The sequence below is a fragment of the Culex pipiens genome, chromosome 3 (genome assembly GCF_016801865.2).
Source record: "Culex pipiens pallens isolate TS chromosome 3, TS_CPP_V2, whole genome shotgun sequence".
Classification (NCBI taxonomy): Eukaryota; Metazoa; Arthropoda; class Insecta; order Diptera; family Culicidae; genus Culex; species Culex pipiens.
In genome coordinates this window covers 131,372,128-131,386,690 of record NC_068939.1, presented here as the reverse complement: position 1 = coordinate 131,386,690, position 14,563 = coordinate 131,372,128, and the positions used below count along the sequence as shown (strand labels likewise).

The following is a 14,563-nucleotide window of genomic DNA, read 5'->3' as shown; positions in this document are numbered from 1 at the left end:
AAACATTAAATTGCGTTTTTCTAGCCCAAAAAAAGTCCATTTTTGTACAAAGGATGGATAACATTAAAATCATTACCCTTTTCACTGAAATTCTAGTAGTAAATTTCTAGAGTAGAATTTTTTCTAAATTTACTGATGATTTTATAGCATTCTCCTCGCAACTTTAATCAGTTCAAAAACAAACCCCAAACCCCAACCTACCTCCGGCTCGGTGTTGAGTGCGTTGTGGTGAACTTCGCTTCTGTCGAGCGACCGCTTCCTGACGTGGCTGTGGTGAAATAAATAATATCCTTTGAGGGGACCGATCTGGAAAAAGAGATAGCAAAAGCAGAAGAAAAAAAAATCCATTAGAAATCGAAATCAGCGTGGGTGCTTTGCTGCTACAGGAAAAAGCTGATGTTTTTATTCATTATTCGTAATTTCCTGATCGGGGGAAAAACAGCAAAAGCAGCAGCGAAGAATCTGGTTGGTCTGATATTGGTTCAGGGAAATAGAAAAAGAGGGTAAAGTTGAAAAACACTGCTCGAGGGAGAACTTTTAATCTCTATGTAAATTGGAAATTGAGAATCGAACCCGGGCTTCAAATTGGATCAGTGCCGGAGGAATAATTTCGCGGGATTACGAGGGATGGTTTACGCCGGGATGTACGGAAGCAATTACTCAAATCTACACGCAAACGAGAAATCGTTGAGGGCGGCCCTCCCAATTTGATTTGAGTGGGACAGATTTGAACGGTCTCGAAAATTCACGCATACCATCACAGGAAAATGTCGAAATGTTTCAAATTCATTGACCAAGTACGTAAACACTCGAAGGGCAGTTGTATCTCACACGTCAGTGCTGTGCACATGTATGCGTGCTTGCTATTTTTCTCCGATCAAAACAAATTCACCTTGCAGTGTGGTGCAAGATCAACTGACTCTGTTATTATGAAATTGATAATGGAAAATAGTCTAATTGTTTAATTGTTTAATTGTTTAATTGTTTAATTATTTAATTGTTAAATTGTTAAATTGTTAAATTGTTTAATTGTTTAATTGTTTAATTGTTTAATTGTTTAATTGTTTAATTGTTTAATTGTTTAATTGTTTAATTGTTTAATTGTTTAATTGTTTAATTGTTTAATTGTTTAATTGTTTAATTGTTTAATTGTTTAATTGTTTAATTGTTTAATTGTTTAATTGTTTAATTGTTTAATTGTTTAATTGTTTAATTGTTTAATTGTTTAATTGTTTAATTGTTTAATTGTTTAATTGTTTAATTGTTTAATTGTTTAATTGTTTAATTGTTTAATTGTTTAATTGTTTAATTGTTTAATTGTTTAATTGTTTAATTGTTTAATTGTTTAATTGTTTAATTGAATTGTTTAATTGTTTAATTGTTTAATTGTTTAATTGTTTAATTGTTTAATTGTTTAATTGTTTAATTGTTTAATTGTTTAATTGTTTAATTGTTTAATTGTTTAATTGTTTAATTGTTTAATTGTTTAATTGTTTAATTGTTTAATTGTTTAATTGTTTAATTGTTTAATTGTTTAATTGTTTAATTGTTTAATTGTTTAATTGTTTAATTGTTTAATTGTTTAATTGTTTAATTGTTTAATTGTTTAATTGTTTAATTGTTTAATTGTTTAATTGTTTAATTGTTTAATTGTTTAATTGTTTCATTGTTTAATTGTTTAATTGTTTAATTGTTTCATTGTTTAATTGTTTAATTGTTTAATTGTTTCATTGTTTAATTGTTTAATTGTTTAATTGTTTAATTGTTTAATTGTTTAATTGTTTAATTGTTTAATTGTTTAATTGTTTAATTGTTTAATTGTTTAATTGTTTAATTGTTTAATTGTTTAATTGTTTAATTGTTTAATTGTTTAATTGTTTAATTGTTTAATTGTTTGATTGTTTAATTGTTTAATTGTTTAATTGTTTAATTGTTTAATTGTTTAATTGTTTAATTGTTTAATTGTTTAATTTTTTAATTGTTTAATTGTTAAATTGTTAAATTGTTAAATTGTTTAATTGTTTAATTGTTTAATTGTTTAATTGTTTAATTGTTTAATTGTTTAATTGTTTAATTGTTTAATTGTTTAATTGTTTAATTGTTTAATTGTTTAATTGTTTAATTGTTTAATTGTTTAATTGTTTAATTGTTTAATTGTTTAATTGTTTAATTGTTTAATTGTTTAATTGTTTAATTGTTTAATTGTTTAATTGTTTAATTGTTTAATTGTTTAATTGTTTAATTGTTTAATTGTTTAATTGTTTAATTGTTTAATTGTTTAATTGTTTAATTGTTTAATTGTTTAATTGTTTAATTGTTTTGACATTTTGACATTTTGACATTTTGACATTTTGACATTTTGACATTTTGACATTTTGACATTTTGACATTTTGACATTTTGACATTTTGACATTTTGACATTTTGACATTTTGACATTTTGACATTTTGACATTTTGACATTTTGACATTTTGACATTTTGACATTTTGAAATTTTGAAATCTTGACATTTTGACATTTTGACATTTTGACATTTTGACATTTTGACATTTTGCCATTTTGCCATTTTGACATTTTGACATTTTGATATTTTGACATTTTGACATTTTGATATTTTGACATTTTGACAATTTGACAATTTGACAATTTGACAATTTGACAATTTGACAATTTGACAATTTGACAATTTGACAATTTGACAATTTGACAATTTGACAATTTGACAATTTGACAATTTGACAATTTGACAATTTGACAATTTGACAATTTGACAATTTGACAATTTGACAATTTGACAATTTGACAATTTGACAATTTGACAATTTGACAATTTGACAATTTGACAATTTGACAATTTGACAATTTGACAATTTGACAATTTGACAATTTGACAATTTGACAATTTGACAATTTGACAATTTGACAATTTGACAATTTGACAATTTGACAATTTGACAATTTGACAATTTGACAATTTGACAATTTGACAATTTGACAATTTGACAATTTGACAATTTGACAATTTGACAATTTGACAATTTGACAATTTGACAATTTGACAATTTGACAATTTGACAATTTGACAATTTGACAATTTGACAATTTGACAATTTGACAATTTGACAATTTGACAATTTGACAATTTGACAATTTGACAATTTGACAATTTGACAATTTGACAATTTGACAATTTGACAATTTGACAATTTGACAATTTGACAATTTGACAATTTGACAATTTGACAATTTGACAATTTGACAATTTGACAATTTGACAATTTGACAATTTGACAATTTGACAATTTGACAATTTGACAATTTGACAATTTGACAATTTGACAATTTGACAATTTGACAATTTGACAATTTGACAATTTTACAATTTGACAATTTGACAATTTGACAATTTGACAATTTTACAATTTGACAATTTGACAATTTTACAATTTTACAATTTGACAATTTGATAATCTGACAATTTGCCTTGCGAAGTTGCCTTGATAATTTGCCAAATTTACAATTTTACAACAACTGACATGTTTACAAACAATTTCGAGACCATTCGAGTTACCAACTAATTTCCAAAACCAATCCTTTTTTGTTTGTATTTCCAAAAGTTTTTTTTCGTTTTTAATGTTTCAATTAATTTTGTAAATCACAATTAAAAAATATAAACTTTAATAATAAAAACGTTTCATCGTAGTTTAGAGTTGACCCATGTCAAACATAACAGTAACCGTGGTTTAGGGACTGCCCGTTGTCAAAACTTCTCGAAACTCACTAATACTCACACACACTCGCAGCAGCCGCCGCCGTCGCTGACGGACTTGACAGTTCATCAATTCAGTCGTTTAGCTCTTGTTATTTTTCTCGGCGGTCTTTAGACGACAGAAACCAGCTTATTTTTAAAGTAGCTTTTGTAACATTGTGTAAATATGTACTGCAAAACAGGTAAGGAAACATTATCGCTTGAGATTTGAAGAGTCCGATTTCTAGAAATTGATAATCGAAGTCAGAAAATTGATGGTTCTTGTTTTTCTTTTGTTTGCAGATTGCTCAAACAGTTGCTGGTCCGGAAACCTTCCTCGGAATGCTGTTCGTGTCGAAACAGACTACAGAGGAATGCTGGTTTCTGAATTGTACGGGGTCGTGGAATGTAGAGGCCAGAAAAGCGGAAGCAGTGATCAGAAGTGTGACATACAGTGACAGAAAAGTGCACCCAACGATCTGCAAATGAATGGAGCAGCTTGAGGAGGAGTGACATTGAGTGTGAAATTAAGTTGTAAGTTGGTGAAGTTTTAAAATGAGGCATGAATAAAAAGTAAATTGCGAAATCAAACTGCTTTTTTTCTTTTAAAAAGAACAAGAATAAGAAGAAACACCTTCTTGTAACACACACATACAAACGCATTTAAAACATCGTTCACCAATACTTCCACGTTAACCGCAACTGGGTGAACACCAATACAAATAAAAAATGGTTTCGTTGTGTGAGTAGTTTCGGTTTTTCAGGCTTGAAATAATTCTTGCGGAATTCCCTCACAAGCATTGTGCGGGATTTCTCACCTGTTCGTGCGCGGTAGGATTTCCCATTCGATTTGAGAGGGATTCCGCACGAATTTCCGCCGATCTCGGTTGCGTGTAGGAAAAGACAATTGTTGTGGAATTTGTTGAAATTGACAAATTACTATAGTATTATTCGTTTAAGCTGGTGATTTTTTCTAGGGAAAAAGAAAAAAAAATCCAGTTTAAACTTTATCTGACCCAGTCCAAATTGCTACAAAGTATCCCCCCTAGAAAAAAACAGTGTCACTTTACTTTTTGTTGGCTTACCCCAAAAAAACCCGGACGGGAAGTCATTTTCCACTCATTCACACGTTGCTGTCATTGGCACCCAGTTCCTTCACATTTGCTGACAACACCAAATAAATCTTTCACCATGTTTGTTTTTCTTGGACCAGACTTCCCATGCAACCCCAACCTAGCCCTCACCCACTTTCTCAAACATTGACAAGAGAGAGAGAAAGAGCTTCGAACTGCTGCTGCTGGTGGAAACCACACACCACCAACATGTCGAAATTTGTTCCCTCTTTTTTTGTGGGTTACAGTTTGTGACAAAATTGTAACCATGTGAGTTATTTTTATTTAATGAGTTTCAATTTATGAGGATTGATTGATCTTTAAAAAGCATTGGAAAGAAGAATTCTTGCAATTTTAGAAAATTTTAGGGATGGAAGTTTGACTTATTTTATGTGACTTTGACAATGTTTACCAAAATATAATTTTTCATGGGGTCAAGTTTGGCTGTATTTTTTACTAACATTTCCTTTATTTTAGGTCATAAGAAGCATGCAGTAATTTTCGTAGTGTCCCAGACTGTGCCTGAATGCGTTTTTTTACAATTTAAATAATAATGGTGCCATTTTTTGGCAGAAAATGTGAAAACTAGCAAAAAATTGAAAAAGTGACTTCAAAAACATGAAAAATTAAATAGGCAAAATTTAATGATAGGAGGTGGTAGAATAGGCCAAATACCACCGAAAACAAACATAAACTAAACAAGATGAATGCAAATAAATTACTTAAAATAAAACAAGAAAAACGTAAAACAAGAGAAGTAATGTTTTTCGTAGAGCAAAAGTTGCTCAAAATGACCTCCTAAACACGGGAAAAATGAAAATGTTCGAAAAACTATTTGGGCAGTAGAGGGTTAATTTTTTTTTGCATGTTTAATCGATTAGAAAAGAATAATTTTGAAAAAAATAGTGTTTTGGAAAATTTCACAGAATACGTAATTTTTCCTTTATTCTGATAAAGCAATGATTTTCAAAAAAAATACTGTTTTTTTTTTCATTGCTATATGGGTATCACATGATCGGGAATTTTACTTACATTTCAACAGACATGACACATTTTTTGAAAACAGCAAAAAAAAAAAATATCAAAACTACGTATTTTCGAAAAATAGAACTAAAATTTTCAATTTTTTACAACACATCAAATGATCACGAATTTTGCATACATTTTACTATTGATGACACAGTTTTTAAAAATACAAAAAAAAACACAAAACTACGTTTTTTTTAAAATACTCAATTTTCTGCTTTTTACCATTTTGGTATGAAATGGTTGGCAAATTTTTCATACATTCGAGAATAATATATTTTTTTGAAATACTTAAAAAATTAACAAAACTACGTATTTTTGAAAAAAAAAATACTAAAAATATGAGTTTTTAACAATATGCGTATTACATGATCGAGAATTTTTCATTCATTTCGATAGAATTTTTTTTTGTGAAATACTTCAAATCTTTATCCCCCATATTGCAAAAAAAAATAAACAAAAATTAGTAGGAATTTTTTCCAAAAATTACAATTTAAATTATAGTATAACCATTAAAATGTATGAAAAATTCGAAATGATTTGTTGTTTTGTTTCAAAAATACAATTTAAAATATAGTATAACCATTAAAATGTATGAAAAATTCGAAATGATTTGTTGTTTTGTTTCAAAAATACGTATTCTTATGAAAATTTGTAGAACTCTCAAAAAAAGTATCATTACTTTCGAATGTTATGAAACATGTCCGATAGTGTGATCTATACTGTCAAAAACTCAAATTTCTAGTATTATTTCAATAAGGCCGATGCAAATATTTTTCAAAGTTTTTGTTTCTCGGCTCCAGCCGGCGTCGAGGAGAGGCTTTATATAAAAATTGAAATAACAAGCCATAGTCTCAATATTTGAATGCAAAAAGTGTTTTAAAATGCATTTTACACTAGTTAAGATATTTTTCAATTATAAGTTTTCAGAAAAAGTAAGATTTGACGAAAACAAAAAATTAGCGAAAAAAACTTTTTGCGATACTAAACATCAAAAATTTTCAAAAATTTAAGAGATGTTTAAATGAACCCAAACATGCTATTGTCAAAACCTCATATTTTTAGTATTTTTTCAAAAATATGTAGTTTTGTGATTAGGGGAAATATACCCATTTTAATCACTCTGAGACGTTCGACCAATTCTCATCACTTTTGCCGTTTTCCGCTATTAAATCAATATTTTCAGATGTATCAACAATGGAGACATGCTTGCTCACTTTTATTTGAGCTATTTATTACTTTGGAGCAGTCAAAAACACTTTATGAAAGCTGTAATTTATGATCAAAGTGCTGATAGGCCGATAATAGAAATAGGCTGAAAAAGGGTATAGTTCCCCTATGTTGAGTGTTTAATAAAAATATTTCTATCAAAATTTATGAAAAAAACCCAATCATTCGATACCCATATTGTAAAAAAACCCTTAAATTTTCAGTATTTTTTTCAAAAATACGAATTTTTGTGCAAATAGTGATTATTTTCACCAGGTTAACCATTAGTTAAAAATCAAAGAATACAATTGAATCGAACCTTTTTTTTATCTAAATTTTGTCAAAAACACAGTTGATAAAAATTTAATTTAATTTGTTTTCCGGTGAAATGTTGTTCATTCTCACAGATCGTACACCGATCTAAACTTTGCTGATTTTTCAACTACCGAATTCGTTTAAAAAAATCTAAGTGTGTAAAAGCTGATTCAACAAAAACATGCTTAATCACAGTGGATTTTCAGAAAAAAAATGATTAGTTTGTCTCTTAAAATCTAACGTACTAAAAATATATATTTCTTAAGATTATTTTATCAAAACATCACATCAAAGCAATCAAAGCATCACATCAAGTCTTTAAATTTGAAAGAGAAGATGAAAAAATGTCTGGATTTTTTTTTCTTTAGACTCGAGATAATATTTTTCAAAATGCAAAATGTTCAAGAAAAAGGTGTACGGTACCACCCTAATGAAATTTATAACATTGTTCAAGCATAAGTTTTTACATTATTTTTTTGCCCACGTAATCAGTCTGCTTCATAATCGAACAAAAATGACCTCTTCTTTAAAATTTCGTTAAAACATCAGCAGTGAAATTCTACCGAATTGGTAAATGAACTGAATGTGTGATTATTCCATATTATTCGCTAAATAGTAATTATTATCATAATTTAAAAAAAATGTTTTTTAAATATATCAAAAGTTTGTTTAACGATCTTAACTAGACATAACTTTAAATCAGTTATGGTAACTCACAAAAACCAAAAAAATAAATGAAAAGATCCTTCCATGTAATCTTTTATTTGCCTCTCACTGTAAGAGTATGACGAAATAACCACATCAGCACTATCTCAACACGTGTATGTCTGTAAGGGTTTGTGTGTGTGTGCACATGTTTGTGCTACGATGTTGCTCGATATATCATCATCGAAAACTTCTTATCTTCACCTTACATCGAACTGGTGGCAGATTTTCACACCAAGATGGGGCGGAAAAGGGACGGGTGCTTCTTGCTCAACTTTTGCTTACCCCACATTGAAATGAGATCCAGCAGGAGGAAGCTTCGCTTCAAAAGCTTGCTGTATTTGTGTGTGTGTTGTGTGCGAAATCTTGCCAGACTCTGGACTTGCCATAAATATTGGTTTATGCAGGACGTGCATCGTTTAAATTACTTGATATATTGGAAAATAAATCAAATAGTTTGGGATTTTCCCCGGCGCATATCGTGCGCAGATTTTCCCACCCTTCCTCTGATTTAAAGTAAAGGGGGGGTTTGTTTTGAAAGCTGCCCGGAAATGCACTCCAAAAGGAGGAGAACGAGGGGTCAATCCCGGGAGGAAGGTCAGAAGGGCGCTCGCTTTCGGTTTCCGCTGGCCGATTTCGCAGTGCTCTGGTGGCTTCCGGGCGTGAAAAGCGATCCAGAGAGATACGTATCTTGCTGTCTCAACAGCAGCAGGAGCTTGCCCGTGCGAAAATCCCCAGTGTGGGATCACGTCCTCCCTTCGGTGATGGAGCCTTGCAGTTGGGGGATTTGGATTGCCTCGAGGGGATTCGACAGAAACTAGCAGTTTCGACAAAATTGTAGTTGTGCTGCCGAGAGTCGGAAAGGGGTGCTTGCTGGCTTGCAGCTCTTGCTTGTAGCGTGAAAGGGCAGTGCAGGAGTTAAGAATTTATTTAAAAAATACTAAAGATCTTTTTTTAGTTTTATCGAACAATCATCCGAACAATAATGGTAGTTTATGTTAAATGTTACAAAAAGAAGATTTTCCTTAAACTAATCATACATTTGTCTAAATAAATACGATTGGCACTGAAAATAAAAGTTCAACGAGCTGCGAATACTATTTTTTTGCAATTCCAGAAAGCACCTTTAAATTGGATTTTTTCAGTGAAATGTTTGTTTATCCGCATAAATTTACCTTCAAGGAATGTGTCTTACTCTAAAAAAGCATCGAAAAGTAAGTAACATTTTGAAACCAGTGCCGAAAATTTTCAAATAATTGACCGATTCTTAGCGAAGCTTTACCAAAATTTAACTCTTTTCAATTTTCAATAGGACTTGTAATGCGTTTTCTCACCTCAAAGGCAAAAAATATCGACCAAATATGGTCTGCAAGCCATTAAATGAGAGACGATTTGTTTCATAAATCTGCTCCTTTCGTTGTCCATAACCTCAAATTTTAACCAATCTGTTCAATTCAAGGAGCAAAAGAATTGTGTTTCAATTTGTAACAGTGTGTAGAAGAGCATAAGGTCAAAAATAAAACTGGCAAAAGTGTAGCGATTATGTTGGTGTGCCATTTAAAAGTCCAGTTTTATGATGTTGTCACGTCACACTGCATTTTCTTTTCAGGGGAAGCACAGGTACAACATTGTTCATTCTACTTGACATTTCTGTGTAAGAAAATAAATTATCTTTCCAAATATGTAAAAACATTGAGGGATTTCTTTTTTAATCGTGCCACTAAAGCCAAAACGCGGAAAATCTGGATTTTTTTAAATGAGCCAAAGAATCGGTAAAACTGAATAAAACAAACTTTTTAAAATCTACTAAGGTTGTTAGAAAAATTGATTAATTTTGAAATGCGAAAATAAGCTCAAAATTCAAAATAAACACGAAATTAAAAACTTATCTTGCTGCATTTTGTATCATAGAAATCTTTTAGGAAGTAACTCTATATAAATAACAGTTAAAACAAACTTGGTAATAAAAAATTTAGAATCATGTAATAAAAAAAAATAATACATGAAATAAAACAAAAAACCCTGTTTAAAAAAGATATTTTCAAAGGGTTTTCACTTTTAAAAGATGCACGTAATCAAATGCTTTGTGAAGTTCTTTGATTGCAACTTTATTTAATATCTAAAAATAAAGTCAAAGAAGCTTTTCGTTCTTTTTCTAAATTTTTCAAAAATTATGGCTTTTTCTGCAAATTGGAACCTCTGCCAAATGAATTTGACCAACTTGTGTAATGGCTCAAAAGAGTCCATTTTTTCATCTACGATATATCCAAAAAGTAGATTTTTCAAATAAAGTAGATTGTTTTGGTTATTTTGCGCGATTAATTTTGTTGTGTAGAAAGCCTAATACTTTTTTTTTTGAGAAGTTAATCAATCTAAAAATTTGCCTAAGATACTAAATTGATCAGAAAATCCTTTCTCAAAACACAGGCACGCACAAAGTGTTATCTAAATAAAAAAACAAAATTAAATTTGCAAAAAAATAACTCATTATTTGATGAATTTTTAGGATTCTATGAAAATTAAAAAAAAAAAAACAATTTAAGTTTTGCTGTTTCTTTTCAAAACCAAAAATAACCAGAAGAATAAGTTGAATTTTGTTAAGTTGAAAATGTGATGGTTTAGTATAAGTTATTATCTCACCTCTATCGATGTAATTTAATTTCATTGCATGTCGAAAAAGTGCAACTGTACCTACAATATGTAAATGTACATATTTTTTTTATACAAAGATTTGCGAGTTTCATGAATCTTTGAAAACATTCAATTTATTAGCATTTTTTAATGTCAGAGTTTGTTTGTGTTAATTGGGGAAGTTTGTCTGCCTTTCTCAGTTTATATGAAACATAATAAAAGTGCAGTAAAAAAATCATTGTAATATTACACCTAGAGAAGAGAACATCTTTTTGGTAAAAAATATAAATAAATTTAACTCTTTTTCGGAGTAATGCCACATTTGAGCAAGTCTCTACGAAATCGGTCTTTTTTCAGAATTTTAATTTTTGTATTTTTTAATCCGACTGAAACTTTTTTGGTGCCTTCGCTATGCCCAAAGAAGCCATTTTGCATCATTAGTTTATCCATATAATTTTTCCAAACAAATTTGGCAGCTGTCCATACAAAAATGATTTATGAAAATTCAAAATTCTGTATCTTTTGAAGGAATTTTTTGATCGATTTGCTGTCTTCGGCAAAGTTTTAGGTATGGACTACACTGAAAAAAAAATGATACATGGAAAAAAAAATTTGGTGATTTTTTATTTAACTTTAAGTCACTAAAACTTGATTTGCAAAAAAGCACTATTTTTAATTTATTTTATTTTTTGATATGTTTTAGAGGACATAAAATGCCAACTTTTCAGAAATTTCCAGAATGGTCAAAAAATCTTTGAACGAGTTATAATTTTTTTACTTGAAAACGGTGCACTTTATCAAAATTTCTCTGAAGTACTTTTTGATTGCAAATTTGATTTTACATCGAAAAATGAAGTTGAAAAATTTTTGCGAACGATATTTCGATTTTTTGAAAAAAAAATCAGTAAAAAATCGAAATATCGTTCGCAAAAATTTTTCAACTTCATTTTTCGATGTAAAATCAAATTTGCAATCAAAAAGTACTTCAGAGAAATTTTGATAAAGTGCACCGTTTTCAAGTTAAGGCCATTTTTAGGTAACTTTTTTCAAAAGAGTCGCAGTTTTTAATTTATTTAAATTAGTGCACATGTTTGCCCACTTTTGAAAAAATATTTTTGAAAAGCTGGGAAAATTCTCTATATTTTGTTTATTTGAACTTTGTTGATACGACCTCAGATATTGCCATGCAAAGGTTTAAAAACATGAAAATTGATGTTTTCCAAGTCTCACCCAAACAACCCACCATTTTCTTATTTCGATATCTCAGCAACTAATGGTCCGATTTTCAATGTTTAAATATGAAACATTCGTGAAATGTTCCGATCTTTTCGAAAACAATATTTAAAAATATAAATCAAGACTAACATTTCAAAAGGGCTAAATATTCAATATTACGCCCTTTTAAAATGTTAGTCTTGGTTTAAAAAATTTGAAAATATTTTTTTCGAAAAGATCGGAAAATTTCTTGAATGATTCATATTTTAACATTAAAAATCGGACCATTAGTTGCTGAGCTATCGACATTAGAAAATGGTGGGTTGTTTGGGTGAGACTTAGAAAACATCAAGTTTCCTGTTTTTAAACACTTGCATGGCAATATCTCAGCTACTAAGGGTCGTATCAACAAAGTTCAAAAAAGCAAAATATAGAAAATTTTCTCAGCTTTCCAAAAATATTTTTTTCAAGAGTGAGCAAACATGTGCACTAATTTAAAAAAAAAATTAAAAACTGCGACTTTTTTCAAAAAAGTTACCTAAAAATTGCCTTAACTTGAAAACGGTGCACTTTATCAAAATTTCACTGAAGTACTTTTTGATTTCAAGTTTGATTTTATATCGAAAAATGAAGTTGAAATTTTTTTGCGACCAATATTTCGATTTTTTGAAAAATCATCAGTATTGATTAGAAAATCATAACTCGGTCAAAGATTTTTTGCCCGTTCTGGAAATTTCTAAAAAGTTGGCATTATATGTTCTATAAAACATATAAAAAAATAAAATAATAATAGTGTTTTTTTTGCAAGTCAAGTTTTAGTGACAAAAAGTTAAATAAAAAATCACCAATTTTTGTTACCGTGTATAATTTTTTTTCAGTGTAGTCTATATCCATACCTACAACTTTTCCGAAGACACCAAATCGATCATCATTCCTTCAAAAGATACAGATTTTTGAATTTTCATGCATCATTTTTGAATGAACAGCTGCCAAATTTGTATTGAAAATTATATGGACAAACTAATAATGCAAAATGGCTTCTTTGGGCATACCGAAGGCACCAAAAAAGTTTCAGTCGGATTAAAAAATACAAAAAAAAATCGAATGACCGAAATCTGAGAGAACTGGCAACCGTGGACCATATTGCAAGATAGACACTTGAAAACATCGTGCCAATCTAAGGAACGCTGCCAAAAATCAATGTCTTTTAAAAACTAATATTTATTGAAATGTGATGCAAAACAACCACTTTTAACTGGATGAGGTATAGATTTTACTGTAAAATGATAGATTATAAACAAAGAGACTAAACCCCCATTTTGCAACACCACTGCCTTCTCAATTTCGGGAGCAACACACAGAACCTGCCGATGCACTCGCACGATCAAGCAAAGGGGTGGCACAACACATCTCACGTCGACCGAACAGAGGTTAGAGAGGCTAGAGAGGTGAAATAACAAAACAATCATCTCAAGTGGTGGTTTTATCATGTGAAAAATGCTCGCTCGTGCAAACAACTTTTGGCTCAGCATTTTTTTTTGCCTGTCTGTGTTTTTGTTTTTTGAAGCAGATACTAGTTTCAATGTTCATGATTTCGTTTTTTATGCATTATTTTTTTTTATGATTTTTAAGTTAGCAGTTTTTTGTTGTTAACTTATTGTAAATAAAATATAAATATAGAACATTTCTAAAATAATTCAAATTTACCTAATACTTAAACCTTGTTTAACATCCTGAAGAGTTTAAACAAATTGACTTACACCAGTTTTCACCAAGACTACAAAATGAATTTCCACCACCCTGTTTGAAGAACCTGTCATTTTTCATACTTTCGCCTTATCGGCCCGGACGCAGTATGATCGATTTAAAGCATTAACAAACAAAAATCCGTCCATATCTCTCCGACCTGCCACCAGCAACAACGACGACAAAAACAGGCATTTTTTCACAGTTTTGAGCCCAAGAATAGGCCCCGGTTTGGTGCGAACTTTCGAAAACATATCCATCATTAATTTAAATCCACAATTTATGGGCCCCACCCACCACCAACTTCACCACCTGGTGGGTGGAAATTTTAGTAAGGGATAGGGGGGGGGGGGGGGTGAGTTGTATCGCGGCAGGATGCGCAATGCGTGCGTTACAGACAGTCGTACATGCTCCGGACATTTCTTTTAACCCTCAGCAACTTAAAGTTTGAAATTTACCTTAAAATTTTGAAATTTTGTTTTTTTCTTAATTTTAATTTTTTTAAGTTCAAGCAATTCACGCGCACAATTTCTAAAAACATTTTTATTTTGTTGAAGATTCTGAAAATCTGGCAACCCTGCCTTAACTTATGAGACCTTGACTAAAATTGGCATAACTTTTTCAAAACTGGATAATTTGATGCACATAAAATAAATTTTTGTACTTTGAATTGGTTTGAATTTTCATTCAGATGTAAAAAAATAAGGTTGGTGATCTGGCAACACTGACTAAAAATATCGAAATTTATGCGAAATATTCAAAGTTTTTCCAGGCTAGAAGAAGTACATATTGATGAAAATTCCCTACTGGAATGGCCTTCTATGTAGTTGTGGATATGTTTCAAAATACTGAATAA

General features: G+C 30.0%; 1 protein-coding gene and 1 long non-coding RNA gene across 3 annotated transcripts in view; one reads left to right on the top strand and one right to left on the bottom strand.

Annotated features, from left to right (window-relative positions):
- The window catches only part of LOC120420959 (furin-like protease 2), a 328,512-nt gene that overhangs the window by 138,387 nt on the left and 175,562 nt on the right, over positions 1-14,563 (bottom strand). For both annotated transcript variants that reach the window (XM_052710358.1, XM_039584094.2), the window contains exon 2: positions 202-306. In XM_052710358.1, the coding sequence (XP_052566318.1) occupies positions 202-306 (105 nt within the window). The remainder of the gene's footprint in view (positions 1-201; positions 307-14,563) is intronic.
- LOC120420964 (uncharacterized) lies at positions 3,617-4,339 on the top strand. Its single transcript, XR_005605926.2, has 2 exons — positions 3,617-3,951; positions 4,052-4,339. It is a non-coding gene; the product is annotated as an uncharacterized LOC120420964 (long non-coding RNA).